The sequence below is a fragment of the Lactuca virosa genome, chromosome 5 (assembly GCF_052849685.1).
Source record: "Lactuca virosa cultivar CGN04683 chromosome 5, Lactuca_virosa_CGN04683_v6, whole genome shotgun sequence".
Classification (NCBI taxonomy): domain Eukaryota; kingdom Viridiplantae; phylum Streptophyta; class Magnoliopsida; order Asterales; family Asteraceae; genus Lactuca; species Lactuca virosa.
In genome coordinates, this window is record NC_136430.1 from 437,715,068 (window position 1) to 437,731,925 (window position 16,858).

General features: G+C 34.7%; 1 protein-coding gene and 2 long non-coding RNA genes across 3 annotated transcripts; 1 reads left to right on the top strand and 2 right to left on the bottom strand.

The window, feature by feature from the left end:
- Window positions 1-102: 102 nt before the first annotated feature.
- On the top strand, window positions 103-1,538 carry LOC145113737 (uncharacterized). Its single transcript, XR_013710840.1, has 3 exons — window positions 103-214; window positions 963-1,025; window positions 1,467-1,538. It is a non-coding gene; the product is annotated as an uncharacterized LOC145113737 (long non-coding RNA).
- Window positions 1,539-6,174: 4,636 nt separating this feature from the next.
- Window positions 6,175-8,282, bottom strand: LOC145114211 (uncharacterized). The gene is made up of 5 exons (XM_079050203.1): window positions 8,033-8,282; window positions 7,708-7,810; window positions 7,370-7,589; window positions 6,533-7,276; window positions 6,175-6,411 (listed from the first exon to the last, which is right to left on the bottom strand). The coding sequence occupies exons 1-5, from the start codon at window positions 8,280-8,282 to the stop codon at window positions 6,175-6,177; spliced, it is 1,554 nt and encodes a 517-aa protein (XP_078906329.1).
- A 3,727-nt stretch (window positions 8,283-12,009) lies between these two features.
- Window positions 12,010-15,937, bottom strand: LOC145113743 (uncharacterized). The gene is made up of 3 exons (XR_013710841.1): window positions 15,618-15,937; window positions 13,799-15,035; window positions 12,010-13,601 (listed from the first exon to the last, which is right to left on the bottom strand). It is a non-coding gene; the product is annotated as an uncharacterized LOC145113743 (long non-coding RNA).
- Between the last annotated feature and the right edge of the window lie 921 nt (window positions 15,938-16,858).

A 16,858-nucleotide genomic window follows, 5' to 3' on the forward strand; every position in this document is an offset into this window, starting at 1 on the left:
GGTTTTGCACCCTATTTAAGGATCACTTATCCCCCCTTAGCCTTTCTTAGTGCTCCCCTCGAATTCAGAAACCCTAATTCGTGTTGTTCTCTATATTGGTGTGCTTCTTAGCTTGGAAGAGGGATTTTGGTGAGGAAAGGTTTGAAGACCAAGAAGCTTTGAACAAGGATCAGTTGGGGATCTGAAGTCTACCTCAGTTTATCACCATTTGGAGGTATCAAGTCATCACTTTGAGCTTCTCCTAGTTAAACCCCCTGTCTATATTGAGTTTTGGGACCATTTTGGGCATTTGGTGTTGCATTTCGAGTGATGAACCAAGATCTGAAGTTGAAACTTCAGATCTAGGCTCATCTTGGCCCTTATCATCATAAAGTCTCAGTCTTTAGCATGTTGGTGGAGCTCTTTTGCCTAAGAACCCCTTCTTTAGCTTGTTTTAGGTCATTATCACCTTGCATGCACGTAAAGTTTGCAACTTTACGTGATAAACATGCCTTGGGAAGCTGGATCTACAATATGGGGCCTTAACATGGCTTAAAAAGCATCTGTATGGATGAAGGATTGAAGGGACTCGGCGAGTCGCAAGGTCGACTCGGCGAGTCATATGAAGATGGTTATGAACTCGACGAGTTGATGAACAACTCGGCGAGTCCGATGAAGATTGCCTTGGGCTCGGCGAGTCAGTCTAATGACTTGGCGAGTCGGCTAGGGTTTTTCCCAACCTTTGGACACGCATGAACTCGGCGAGTTATAGGGAAACTCGACGAGTCAACCAAGGATTTCACGACTTCTCGAAGTTCAGGAAGGACTCGACGAGTCGGTGAACTACACTCGACGAGTCGGGTCAACATGGACTGTTGACTTGACTGTGGACTTTGACTTTGACCAAGGGTTGACCAGTTGACCTCTGGGGGCATTTTGGTAATTTGGAAATTTATGGAAAAAGGATTTTATGGTAACTATAGGTGGTGGAGTTCGTGTTGGTGATTCGAGAGTTTGAGCCTATCATTTTCAGCACTACTTGCGAGGTGAGTTATCCTCACTATACTAAGGGGTCTAAGGCACCAAGGCCGGCCCATTGGATATGTTATCCTAGCAGTGTTAGATGTTGAGTATGAGTTAGTGCTGCATGCTAGTGACTATGCCAGTTAGGTAGATCGGTAGGACTACCTGTGTTGTTATATGATTATCTGCATGCTCAGTAGTTATGTTATATGTTGATATGTTATGTGGGATGGGTTGAGGATGTACTGCTTCGTGCGGTGACCAACAAACCCTAGGAGCATTCCAGATACGAGCTGTGGGCCCGGTAGGCAATCCAGACTCACACTGTGGGCCCAGGGGTATTCCAGTCTGTAAAGCTGTGGACCCAGTACATGCTGTTATTTGTATATGTATTATGTGCAGTGTATCGGTATTTTGGGGAACTCACTAAGCCTCGGGCTTACAGTTTCAGTTTATTGTTTCAGGTACATCAGGGGATCGCGACAAGGCGAAGGCGTGATCGTACAACTCCTCATATTTATGTTTATGTTTCTGGGATACCCTGATATTATACCTTTTGAAAACAAGTTTTGTAATAACTAATGGTTTTTGGATTGTTTAAAAAGTTTTAAATTGACTTAAATTTTATGGGTGTTACAATATAGTTAATATACAACGCTAAAAACCTCTTTTTTTCAAATGTATCATTTATTAAGTTATTATGTTAGATTGCTATTTGGGTTTTTATGTGCAGTGTATCGGTATTTTGGGGAACTCACTAAGCCTCGGGCTTACAGTTTCAGTTTATTGTTTCAGGTACATCAGGGGATCGCGACAAGGCGAAGGCGTGATCGTACAACTCCTCATATTTATGTTTATGTTTCTGGGATACCCTGATATTATACCTTTTGAAAACATTTTTTGTAATAACTAATGGTTTTTGGATTGTTTAAAAAGTTTTAAATTGACTTAAATTTTATGGGTGTTACAATATAGTTAATATACAACGCTAAAAACCTCTTTTTTTCAAATGTATCATTTATTAAGTTATTATGTTAGATTGCTATTTGGGTTTTTATTTCATTCTAGTTAATGTAAGATGTTAATTATTAATTAATATAGAGACGTGCACTATTCGTATAAATTTAACATGTGAAAAGTTACCCGAAAATAACCTGTCGACTCTTTGACGTGAAAATCCACTAACCCGCAAAACCCATATACTTAAACGGATTGTGTGGGTTGGGTTAGGTTGATGTTTCCATCCCGTCAACCCATATTATTGGTTAATTTAGGTCAATGTATTTTGACACACCAACCCGCCAACCTGAACCCAACCTAATTGTCAGGCCTATATGCAATGTTACAAACGGAAATATAAATAGAATGACAGTGGAATATGATATATTCTGAAAAAGATACCAAGAATAAATAAAATATACAATAAATATATTTTATTTAATAGATCCTTGCAGTTTGAGCAGTAGCCGAACGGATGACCAAACGAGACTTTAGTCTAGTGAATAGCCGGTGAGAAAGTCTTTTGATGAAAAGATCAACATATTGATAGTTAGCGGGAACATGAATGATGCAAACAAAACCAACATGTACTTTTATTCTCACAAAGTGTATGCTAATTTTTACGTATTTTATACGTTGATGTTGAACCGGATTTTCAGGAAGGTTGAAGCTTCTAAACAACTCTTTAAGTCAAAATGAAACAACATCAACTGATGTTGTCACTAACTAAGTAAACACTTGATGATTTCTTCAACTCAATCCAAACCCTAATAAATCAAAGGATTTCTAATTCAAGGAAATCAAAAACCCTAATATGCATCAAATGAAGATGATTCCAAGATATTATACCTTCTAAGGCTTCAATTTGATGATTTATGTGTAAATTCTACAATAGTTTCTCAAATTGAATTCAACCTCTCATTCAATCTTCACAGTCGCCCTACACACGTAATTGAAACTCTCCAAAATCTTTGAAATAAGAGTAAGAGTGGAGCTTAAGTTTTAAAGTTTAAAAAGTTATTACATTTATTGATTGCTCTTTTAAGCCATTTGACCACTAAATGAATTTAAGACATAACCCAACTCCTAGAGTTTCTAATTTCCAACTAATAATTTTATAACTGGAAATAGTCACATAAGATGTTAGTTTGGCCGATTCTTAACAAAATATAGATTTTTCTAAAATATCACGCCAACTTCTAGTTTCTAACATTTGACTTTGAGTACATACTCTATTCAAGTTGCCCCAAAATTAGGATGTTACAAAACCAAGGTTCTAAATGGCATGAGTTGTGACATGACACAAAGTGAAACCTTAAGCTTTTACGAGCCATGATTTTTTTAAGGCGTAACTTAAGCCGATAATTTTTTATTCATAAAAAATAGAAATTACATAATTATAGATTTATATCAAATATATCAAAGTTTTAGAAGTGTTATATCAAATACATAATAACATAAAGTTAACAAAAATCTGATAGCTTGATTAGGAAAAAAATGTGCCTTGAATACTTGTATACTAAGATTTTAATTATCGTTTTAACACTTACCGTTTAACCATTTAGTTATTGTTTTAATAAATGTTTTATATTTTTTTTCTAAAAAATATATGGATCGGGAAGATGGGTTTTGTGGATAGTGAATTGGGAAAGATGAAACCAAGATGATAGAAAAAAAAAGTGATATGAAGCCTATGCGCCAAGAGAGTTGTGAGGGAATGCCTCTTCACCCTAAAGTAGCCTTTTGGGTCTTGTAAAGTCTTGGGGAAGATAAATAAGGAATGATCGTGGGATGAAAACACCTAAGCAGTAACACATGTTAGTCCTATCAATAAGGCAGGTTTGGAGCGAATACTTCTTGATCTAAACCTTTAAAAAAAATTAAAACATGACACGTCCCTCTCCAATAACCCTAAGAGTTTTTTTTTTGAAACAACCATATATAAAAAAAACAAGACTTTAGCAAAAAAACTAGAGCAAAAAACCAATTACACATTGTTTAGGGATGTTGATGCCAACTAACCCAATTTAAAGAACAATTGCTATTTCTATTACAAAACCAAAGAAAAAAAAAATTCTCTAATCGAATCAAAAATAGTGTCACGAGTCATCTTACCACCAACAAAAAGTTTATCATTCCTGAATTTCCATATGTACCAAATAGTGGTACACACAATAGCATCAACAACCATTTTTTTCTTACCACTACATCGAAGATCATCAATTTTTTCAAACAGAGAATTCACCGAATCGAACACAATAGGTCTAATGTCCATCCATTTAAATATCGCATCCCACGTTCTGGCCGCCACCTCACATCTGATGAACAAATGATTCAACTATTCTGCCTCCAAATTACAGATAGAACATAAAATAGACGGAATGTCAATTCCTTATAGGTCTAAGTTAGTCCTAGTTGGAATCTTATCCAAATACACCCTCCAAATAAGAATATTAACCTTTCTCGGGACAAAGTGATTCCATCTTGTCTGAATAGCAACATTTGGTATGATCTGGTCATCAATCCATCTCCGTGTATCTGAAACTGTAAAGACCCCCGAATCACCAATATCCCACCACCACGAATCATTCTTATCAGAAAAAGTAACATGCTGAATAGCATTTAACATATTCAAAAATTGAGTACTTTCTTCATCCCTTCTGATCGGCCGACGCCACTGCCATAACCAACCCGCATCAAGTTTCCTTTCAGTGATCTTACAATCCTTATTTGTTTCCAAAAGAAAAAGTCGAGGATACATAACCGAAAGAGGATGATTACCCACCCACCTATCCTTCCAAAACATAGTAGACAACCCATTTCCAATTTTCTTTTTAAGAGTTGACAAATTTAAAATACCATTAACATACAACCGATAAGAAGAAACAATAACTCGAGACCATGGACCCACTCCTTTGACTCGAGAATGAGCATTATCGAACCCTCCTTGATCTCCAATTAACGCTTTAATAACTCTCACCCATAACATATTGTCACACTTAATTAAACGCCACCGCCATTTTTGGATTAAAGCAAGATTAAAAGCCTTTAAGCTTCCAATATCCAATCCACCTTTTTTCCGATTGGCAAGAATTAAATCCCATTTTATCCAATGCATGTTTCGATTATCCTAGTCACCACCCCAAAAGAACCTAGCTCTACTAGCTTCAAACTCTTTACAAATCGTTTCAGAAAGAAGAAATAACGACATATAATACACGCCAATCGAACCCAAAATAATCTTTAGCAACATAGACCGACCACCAATAGATTACGTATTAACCTTCCATTTAGACTTCCTTTTTTGAAATTTATCCTTCAAAAGTTTCCAACTCGCAATTCTAGACATATTTTGACCAACAGGTAAACCAAGATAAATAAATGGCAATTTATTAGGTTTACAACCCACCAATCTAGCAAACTCCATGACTTCCTCCCATCTAACCCCAATACCATATAAATTTGTTTTTTTAATATTCATTTTTAATCCCGACACCAAATAAAAGCAGTTTAGAATACTAACCAAATTCACCATATTGGATCTTTCCCATTCTCCAAAAATGAGACGTCATCCGTATAAAAGAGATGTGACAGCTTGAGATTATCTCTGCCTATATAAACTCTCGTACAAATGTTTTCAGCAACGCATCTTCAAGAGCGACATGTAAGCCTTCCATCACCAAAATAATAGAAATGGGGAAAGAGGATCTCCTTGTCTAAGTCATCTTTGTAATTGAAATTCCTTTGTGGGACTTCCGTTCACAAGAACAGACGATCTAGCTGAAACCAAAGCAGCATGAATCCACGCTCTCCATTTACCACCAAAATTCATAAATTGCATGATTCTATCCAAATATTCCCAACTAACCGAATCGTATGCTTTTTCAAAATCGATCTTTAACATCATCATTCTTTTATTCTTTTTTTTATACCACTCCACCACTTCGTTGACCATCATAGGACTATCAAGAATTTGGCGGTCTTTAACAAACGCCGTTTGTTCATTACTCACCACTGAATCGACCACTTTAGCAATCCTCAAAGCTAACAAATTTTCCAAAATCTTATATTGTACCCCGATTAAGCTAATAGGACGAAAGTAACTAACAACCATCGGACTATCAACCTTTGGAATCAAAGTAATAAATGAAGAATTACATCCCGAAGGAATCCTCAAGTTATTGAAAACTCAAGAATATACTCCATAATATCTTCTTTCAGCAACTCCCAAAACTTCTTAATAAAAGAAAAATTAAACCCATCCGGACCCGGGGCTTTGTCACTGTCGCACGCCCACACTGCCTGCTTCACTTCTTCAATAGTACAAGGAGCTTCAAGATCCATCATCTGTTGTTCAGACAACTCTTTAAACCGAGAGCTTCTCCTCACCATTGAGATCACAAGAATTTTCTTAAATTTTTCTTCATACGCATTAAAAAAAAACAAATTTCACACGGTCAACATCAGTGATCTAATCTCCTTCAACTTTAACCCCCAGAATATTGAGTTGCCTTCGTTTTCTATTAAGCACCCTGTGATGATATTTGGAGTTTTCATCCCCTTCGATACTCCACTTAATTTTAACTTTTTGAGCCACATCCATCATTTCTTTTTTATCCAATCCGAATAACTGAGCACACAACCCATTTCTTTCCACCAGAACCGAATCATAGCAATTTCCCACATCCACCAACTGATCAATTTCTTGCAGCCTTTTCTGGATCGAAACTTTAATCTCCATTCTCTTAGTTTTCTCAATTCGCCACCATTGTCTAATAGTGTTTTTAAGAGATTTGAGTTTATTTTTAAAATTTAAAAAAGCTCCATCATGGTTAGAGTCTGAACAACTGTTCCAAGAAGACACCACCAAGTTATCAAAATCTGCCTCCTGCATCCAAGAATTTAAAATTTTAAATGGCCTAGGCCCATAATCAACCACATTTTGAGAGAGAAAAATGGGTCTATGATCCGAAATTATCAACTCCAACGCAACAGCCGTAATATTTTGAAACTTCAAGCTTACTTCTTTGGAAATCAAAAAACGATCCAATTTACTCAATTTCGCTCCATTAGGACTAACTCTAGTAAAAGAGAACTCTCCCATATCCACCTCAATGAGATCATTATCAAAAATAAAAGCATTGAAGTCATCAGCAATTTTTTGAGAAAAAATACAACCAAGTCTTTCTGAGTCCTCACCAAAAATCACATATGCACCCTTATTTCTACTCATGAACAAATTCAAATACTCCCATGTTAACCTTTTCGCCCTTTCCTACTGAGGAGCATAAACATTTATCATAAAGCAGTTAAACTTATGAAAAACCCATTCCCCTTCAACAATTAAGACATTCTCAGTCGCTGTAACCTTTCTTTTTTGAAAAACCGCAGGATCCCAAATTGACAATATTCCACCTGATAACCCACGAGCATTACTAGTAGCAAAATCATACGAGAAATTTCCCCATAGACTTTTAAGAACAAAAAGATCACCTTTAGATAAACGAGTTTCCTGCACACCTAAAAAAGAAACACCCAAACTACTACATAAATTCGAGATATTTCGCCTTTTCCCTCTATTAATGATGCTACAGGCATTAATTGATAACAAATTCATTTATCAACTAACAACACACCCATCTCCTTAATAATAGATTCCATGTGATCACTGCATCCATTCATACCAAAACCTAATCGTGTACCGACATCAATAAACGAGATATAGCCGATTTTACAGCCTCTGCATTGTACTCCTTCTGATTTTTAGGAATTTTTCGAGCCCCACTTCCTTTTTTTGTACCCGAATTCGCTGAAAAAGAAGTCGTATCCTTATTAATTTGAGGAGAATTGAGACCTTTTACCCCTTTATCTAGGTTATAATCTTCAAACCCAGGAGGTCTAGAAACACTTGAAGTAATGTCCACAGTATTAGTTCCATGAAAAAATTTCCATTTTCTATTTCATCCCCTCATCTTTGTAGTTTCATTTTTTTCAGCACCTTTGGTTTCAGATGACACCTCCTCTACAATACCTTTTTCTCTTTCTTCCGCTTTATAAAGATTTTTATCTACCAAGTTCTCGAGGTCCACCCCTTCCTCTTGTTCACCCTCAAAAGGTTGACTTTCAAAAGAATGAATATTATCACCTTTGCCTTCTTCCACACCAACATCATTCTCAGATTCCAACTCATATTGAGAATCTTCATCATTATCTTCCTCTTCTTGAGTATCACCCACCAATATAGTTGGAGACCAATCAGAAACTTCATCAATTGTGACCATGAACATCATACCTTCAATATCTACGTTTACTTTTCCTGATATTTTTTTTCATATTGGTTGTTTTTAAACAAACTCTCCCCACCCCAGCAGGAGCATCTTCATCATCATCAATGAAAATTGGATCTCCCCATCTTGCTGCCACCTTTTTAAATGTAGGTGGTGTCCAAGCACATAAAGGGAGACCTTTCACCTCTACCCAAATAACCCTGCTATCTAAAGTTAAACTTTTTTGGAGCGGTTTCAATTCAGAAAAAACTGAATTCATAGAAGTACTCTGTTTGAACTTAATGCATGTATTGCGTTTTTTAAACTCAATCCACACCCAATCTCCCCCAATATAAGCTATATTCAAACCATTAAATCCTTCTTTATAGCAAATCTATAAAGATTTTCGATGGACTTAACATCACGTACCTTCCCTAGCACAATTGTTAACGCATCTGGAATAACTAGCATATTTGTCATTCCCAGCTTGATTCCTTCTATAGATTGCTGCATATTTTGATTGGCTTCTTTCAATTTAACTTTCACCTGATCTTGCTTATTATCAACAACTTCAGCATAAGACTTAACCTGGCCTTCATTCCTTCTGATTTGCTCCTTTCTATTTTCCATTCTATTACCTTCTGCTGAATAATGAATTTCCTCCTTTCTACCTCCTTCCTTCCTACTAAATCTTGCCCAGGAAGCAAAGCCATGGTGATTTCCTATCCAAATTCGGTTTAAATCTTCAACAACATGTGCATGATCCTTTGATTTCAAGAATATAACAAATGCAAATCTTCTTCCCGTTTTTGAAACTTTCCTGGCAATATACACATCAGTTACAGTCCCATGTCTTTCACATAACCTCCATAAATATTTAGTTGTCAAAGAATCTGGGAAGTTAGTCACGTATACATCCACCGAAACAACGAATACCCACCCATTAATCCAACTTTTTAATATTAATAAATTTTCATAATTTTTATGTATGTCCAAAGAAATATTTCTACAAAAAGATTAAATGTCTATTTAAACACGATATACTGAATACTCAAAATTCATTATTATATATATATTAAAGTTGTGAAGAAAAAGAACAGTAAACTGTCCATTTATTTGGCAGAATTGGTCCCTTAAGTTACATTCCCGGTCCCTGTATTTTTGTATATATTACAATTGTTGTCCCTTAGCTACAGTACCTAACCAGGGTGCTAACCACGGTACTCTTACTCGGTTAACTTCGTCAACCATGGTAACCGCCACGTCTTATCTCTCGATCCTTCCTCATTCCACTATCCCAGAAACCCACCGCCTCATAACCCCGCTGAGGTTTTCCTCTTCTTACACCTGATCGGATCGTCGGTGGTGGCTTTCTATATCCCTTTTGCGGCTTCCTCCACCGGGGTTAATCCACCGACGCAACACCCATTATGATTCGGTGCCAACATTCAAATCACATTTGGAATCGGAATCGAAAGGGGAAAACCCGTCACAGCCTCCGCTCCTTTCCTCCGATTATTCGATTCCACCACCTTCATTGCTCCTTCATACTAAACCATACCCCTCCTATTTCACTCTTTTGCTTCCTTCGATCAATGGAAAGCAGGTCGTAGGGAAGGCACCTTCTGGCCACCACCATAGATATCGAGCATGGAAGGCAGCGAAAGGCAATCGACTAAGGTATGCGACCAATTTATGTTTCTTATTTCATCATATATCTTCGGTTTTCCCCTTTCATTCACATATGCCATCGAATCTTCTCACGTCTACAGGTTACAGGTGGAACTATGGGGAACTGTGAAGAAACATAGGACTGTAACGCTGCTAATACCCCTCTCTGAATATTTTCAAATATACAGGTTACACCAAATGAACAAAAAGGTATGACTATATCAGATGAGTCCTATCAGAATAAGGGATGTACCATCTTCTTCATCCGTCATTACTTGATTTCACATATTCTCCCTATTTATGTTTTTTTCCCTTTAATTGATGCCCTTACTTATGTCGATCCTGTTTACAAATATGTTGCAGTTTCATATGAAATTAGTTATGACTTAAGTTTAGTTAATCTGATACTTTTTTCTTGGATCATGACAGGGGGATTTCTTAAACAGATTACACATTGCATATGATAGTTGAATTCCAGAACATCAGGTACACATGAATTTCAACTACCGAAGATTTAGTCCAAAAAATGAAGTGATGATCTCATTTCTTTCTGTTAAATTGTTGGCATAGGAAGCATTGAGGGAATTATGGAAAGCTGCATTTCAGGGGCAGTGGGTTCACTATAGTACAATATATATTATATATTTAGGTTGACAAATCATCAATCTTTCTGCTCAATTTGGGGTAGACATTTACGGTTACAATTTTTTATACTTTATAAATCCGCAAATCATTTGAAATTTAAGCATACGGTTTTTGGTGGAGTTGATCTCTGGTTAGTGTTTAACACCTATTCCTGCTCTTTATTACGAATTTTACACCTAATTACAAGAAATATTACTGACTGGGTCGAAGTTTGTAAACCAGTGCAAATATACCAATGTTGGTGCTAGATTAATTCCATTAACAAATCATAAGATGAATTTGATGACTTGGATAAAGAATATGATCTCCCTTTTAGCAATCAAATGCAGCGGTTGTCTAAAGTTATAATTTCGCACCCCAGGTGATGGAATGTCACGGAGAAAAAGGCAAATTCCTTCGAACCAAATTTAAAAAGCCTCAACAAATGTTGAAATCGGTCAGCTGATGCCGAAGCGGTTATGTGTGTGGATAATTTGGTCTTTTAAAATTGAATTTATAATTTTTAGAGCTTCATATATTGATTTCGATAACTTTCATTGCGTATTGGTATTGGATTATGTTTGGGTATTTCTTTACTAACCAGCTATGTTTATCCAGCGTATGCAAATTTCGTATGAGAAATTAAAGGGGAAGGAGAAAACCAGGAGAAGCTCAGAGAAGAACAAATGTTGATTTAATTACCACACTGCTGACTTTTTTTGCGGTGTTTATACCTTTTCACTTGATTTTTTATTAAAACAGGGGAACAATAGACGCATTAAAGAAGCAGCTATATGGTTCAACATCTTTTTTTTATTCTTTTCTTTGACTAGAATACAGGTAATTCATTATTTTTCCGATTTGTATTATTGTAGGGTTAATTACGCATATCAGTTATCCAAAGTGTTCCTAATGTTCCTCTCATAATCACCAACATGTGATTTCAGATATTATAAAGTAAAATCTAATTTGAAAAAAAAAATAGATTTTTATTTATATGAATCATTTACAGCCTGTTATATTTTTATTGTAATGTGCGGAAAGTGGGGAACCATTAAATTGTAATTTCTGTAAATCGGGTGGATACTGTTCATAAACGACCCTGGATTTGATTTCAATCCTGGTGCACTGCTGCAAGAAACGTATATGTCATATAATTTTGAATTGGAATTATAGATTCCATTCCATGGTTGCCGAAGTGATAGAATTCAATTTTGTTCTTCCTTTTATTGATGGAAAGACCAAAATGCCCTTCTGAAAACACTCTGCTAACGAAATTATTTGTTTCAGGTATCTTTCTTATCGAAAGCCGAAAAGGTTCTAGAAGGAACAATACAATAGAAACATAAAGGAGATGTAATATATTTTGTGCCCACGTAGAAATGGATGTGGAACTTGCAGGAAGTGACCATATTTTAACCTTTTGGTCCATGTGTGACATGTTAAATGTTGGACATTGTAGGTAACATTCAACTTTCATAAATGAATTATTTCAAGCATTTTATGATTGAAAAATACATAAAATACCCCTCAATAAATGCTTGCAGTACGCCCTTTCAGAAGGATGTATGCATTGCCATCATACGTGGATACCCATATCTTCCATTTGTCTTCGCTTCACAGCTGTATCATGGCCACCCCTTTATTTCTTGAATTCATGATGCTTTACAGGTAAATAAAAAAATAATAGTAAACTATAAACAAAATGAATTCAAGTATGTTTCTTTTTTATACTAATTTTGTCAAATTTTACAACAAGATGTTTGTTGATTCTCTTGACAGTTAGGACAGGAATTCAACTAAAAAAACTAAGACTCTTAGGATTTTCCTTGAGTGAAGTGTTTGGAATATGTTATTAACTAAGTTTGGAATAGCTTAAATACTTATTGGATGAATAAGATTCAAGCATATCCATAGTGAATCTCATAACTATTTTTTAGTAGCGGTTGCTTTACTTGCTTACCAAATGACGACATATTTATGGGCATCATACTTTTTTTACTTAAATAAACACTTTTGAGTGTTTAGATTAAATAGAATAGAAAGGGTTTATTTTCTTAAATAAACAGTTTTTTTTTTATTTTTTGATTAAAACATATCATTTTCAATTTTTTTTTTCAATCTATAGAAATCTACTTTCATGTTAATGTTTATTATACCATTTTACTTATTTTTTTTTGTTTTCAATTAATATTCAATACCTTGAGGTAGATTCTAATTGTGGTCAACAAACACGTTTCATTTAGCTTTAATTTAAAAAAATTGCAATTAGGGAAAATGGTCCCAAAAGTTTTGTTTTGTTTTGTCTTTTTAAATAACATATTCTTGATGAATAAGGGTAGATATTGTAACCTTTTTAATATGCACAATTGCATCCAAAAAAAATGTCAATACGATAATAATAGATTTTCTTCAGGTGGCTTTATTCAAGTTATGAGGAATGAGATTTCGACTCGAAATGTTTTTACTATCAGCCAAAAGCGTTAAATGCAAAAAATAGCAACACACACTAATTTATTTGTTTACTTTCATTTCTTACATTAGGACACTATACTATATTCAATCTATCCGGTTGCTAAGTATTTGTATGACATTATAGCATCCTACTTTCGTGACCTGCCAAACATCAACAAAAAAATCCGAGCCGTGCAACGCACGGGCCTCATTTCTAGTTATAGTAAAGATTACATTTTACTTAGACATCCATTTGCATATTTTTCCTGCTATATATATATATATATATATATATATATATATACATACACACTAGGTATGTTTTAATGGCCCGTGCTTAGCACGGCCCATGGAGGGTAATATGGGTATTTTATTTACCATTGTCTATATCTTTGAAGAGAAGTACTTTGTTATTATACGTGAAGTATTTTAAGCGCGGCCCACGGACGGTAATATGAGTATTTCCTTTACCATTGTCTATATCTTTGAAGGTGTCTAGCTGTTGGAGCTTCCACAGTCATCGTGTGATTGGTTAATGCCACCGTCCACCGATGGAATCCATTGGACATCAAAAGAATATAACGACTGCAATGGGGTAAAACATTAAAAAAGAACTGTCAAAAAAATAAGATGCATGCAAATGGCGATTATTTGGTTATGATAAATTTGGAAAAAGGACAAAACATTAAAAAAAAAAAAAATTAGATGAGTCTGGAAAAAAAATGTGAAAACGTAAAATGATAGTTTATATTGTATTCATTAACAATTTTATTGGCAATTACCGTGGGACTCTAGTCTTTAGCAAGCTCACTATATACAATGTGGGGTTTGTTTTGTAGAAGAGAAAAATAAGAGAAGAAAGTTAGCAAGGGTCATAGTGAAATATAATGTGTAAAAGATAAAGCATGAGATGATTTAACTCACAGATGAAAATATTATATAGGACATAAAAGATGTAATTCTATTGTTCATAATAAAAGTTATCTAAAAATGATTATTGACATATACAAGCACAAAATCAAATTACTAACTTATAATCTTCTTATATCTTCATAATGTAGTAGCTATGATTCAATAACCATGTAATCTGGTATCATTGGTAAAAAGGTACATTGCTCTTATAGATGAAAAAAATTGGTAAGAAAATAAAATTGCGTTATTAAAGTATAATCTAAAAAAAGCATAGCTCATGACCAAAATCACCAATATAGAAAAATAAATAAAATATTAAATACTACTGGTGGAAGTTGATCTCGTCTAAATGAATGACTTTTCCTTCTGTTGTCCATTCTTATACCTCCAAAATACCCTATCATTGGCTTGTCTGTTATGCATAGCAACAATCCATGAATTCTAAATTAGCATTCTACTCAAACAACATATTAAACAAAATATTGAGAAACATATTATTGTTCCATTTTCTAAAAAAAAAATTATTTAAAAAGTATTTTAAGAACCAAATTTAAAAAAAAATACAAATATTTCAAATATGCCAACCGGAAAGAAAACATTGAATGGCCACCTTGTCACAGAAATGAAACATATTGGAGTTGGGGTTGTGAGATTGCACAATTCACATTCAAATGTGAGATTTTCTCATTTGTGATCAAGAAAACAAAGTAATCCAGGTCATGATTCTTTTCAAAGAATTAAAACAATCATAGTTTTTGCTCATAAAACCCTAAGACCATATATGTAAAACAATGTATAGTTGAAAGAAAATATATTATTTAATATACTAATATGAAACTACCTGGTGTAATTTTATTTTAATTTTAATGATTAATGGTAGCAACAGATAACATACTTCAAAACCAAAATCAAGAATACAATAATAACTTGCCTCACCGGCTTCATATTTGTCTATGTGCATACACGACAATGGTTTGAGACTTTTATCAAACATTTGGTGTGCAACTGCTTATTGGATACATACTCCTTATCAATTTCATTATCTAGAAAGTGGAACAAGTTCTCTTCTATTTGTTCATCAACAACCAGATTGTGCAACCATCCTATCTGTAAATAGAAATAATCAGCAGATTACAACTACCAAATAATTTTAACAGACAGTAAATGCAAATCATTGATTACAATCAAATCAAGTAGGGGGAATCCTTCACAGGTGACGCAGAACAGACCTAGGTTGAACATCATCAATTCTAATTGAAAATAAATAAGAAAACCATCAAAGCCCAAATAACCTTTTACAGAAAACGAAACAAAATTTGAACATACGTCATGATAGCGGTTTTCCCACAACCTGAAGAAGAAAGACATAATCTGCCTAAAACATATATACATACAATAAAAATCTTTACCACCGTAATAATCCGAGAACTTTCTAGGAGAGAGCCACTTTCACTATAAACTGGAAATCTTAAATAATTTCTGAAGAGAAGACAGCGGGCGATGAAAGAAGATAGAAAGAGAGAAGAGCGGATAGAAAACTGAATCGCGAACATACAAATTAAAACCCTATATGGTAATAATCTAAAAATCAAATGGATTTCTCGAATTAGGGTAAAATTTGTGTGATTTCTTGAACAGTGGAAGCGACAATTGCCAAGATTAGAACAAAAAAAATTAGAAAACACATACTTGAAAAAACAGCGTCCCAAAACGGGTGTGTTGTTCCAGTTTGATGGGCGTTTGAGTTATGTGTCATGTTTGATAACGTTAAAGGCGTTGTATACGAAACCAGAGAAGAATGGTTTATATAAAAGGAGGAGAGTTGAAGGAGAAACGATAAGACGTAGTGGTAAGTTGCGTCGTTCTAAGGCAACACCAGAATAAAAGGTGACACTTGACGATTATGAAGCAGTGTGGAATACGGTTCAATTCCTTGGTCTTCAACTTGACACCAAATGTTCTTTCTTTAAACCCATCACATGTGCAATACCAATACCGCGGAACGACACAAATTGTTATGAGGCGATGTTGAAATCAATGGCGTCGTTTAAAAGGGTGGCTACGTGGCGTCAAATTAAGCGGATGAAATTGAGTATTGAGGAATTAGAAAAATAAGGTTTTTATATATAGTAATGATATATATATATATATATAAATTCAATAGAGAACCATTATTAATCAATGAGCCAAAGAACCTATCTAAAGTGTTGAATTTTAAAGCGATTGACGGCCAAAGGAAGACACACATGCGCCAAATTATACCAAACTCGCTACCTTTTTTTTAGATTTATTTTTAGGCAATGTTTTTTGTCGAAGAAAAAACCCGAATATACCATTGTTAATGATTTTTCATTCTTTTTCAAATGACAAAACAGCACAAATGGTCCCTGTGGTTTGTCAAAAATTGTCACTTTGGTCCAAAAAGGTTTTGACTAGCACCAGATGTCCAAACTTTTCATTTTTTTGCGAGTTTGGTCCAATTTACTATTAACTTTTTCATAATGACGATTTTGCTATTACTTTTTTCTTTTTCATTTTTTATTATTTAAAGATTTTTTCAGATTAAAAAAAAAGAAAAAAGAAAAAAGAAAATTTTCCTTTTCTATTTAATTTATATAATTTTTATAACAGAACAAATAAAAAATAAAAAAGAAAATCTCTCTCTCTCTCTCTCTCTCTCTCTCTCTCTCTCTCTCTCTCTCTCTCTCTCTCTCTCTCTCTCGGGTGAAACCTGCCATCGGAGATGGAGTCTCCAGTCACCAAAGAGGAGGCAATTTCCCTTCACTGTCGATTAGCAAACCCCAAACCCCTCTTTCGATTTATATGATCCCCTTTGATCTCTACAACCCCGTAAATGACCAAAGCGGAGATGAAGGCCACCGAAAAAGGCACAACCCTCATCCTCTTTATTTTTCCTTTCTTTCTGCTCA

What these genes read in the sequence shown, in the direction of transcription:
- LOC145114211 (XM_079050203.1), bottom strand. Translation starts at nt 8,282, where the DNA reads ATGGTCACAATTGATGAAGTTTCTGATTGGTCTCCAACTATATTGGTG. An exon ending in AGCGGAAGAAAGAGAAAAAG is followed by an intron (nt 7,811 to 8,032) that starts GTATTGTAGAGG and finishes CTTCTTTTTCAG; the next exon opens with CGAATTCGGGTACAAAAAAA. An exon ending in ACTCCAAATATCATCACAGG is followed by an intron (nt 6,412 to 6,532) that starts GTGCTTAATAGA and finishes GAAAAATTTAAG; the next exon opens with AAAATTCTTGTGATCTCAAT.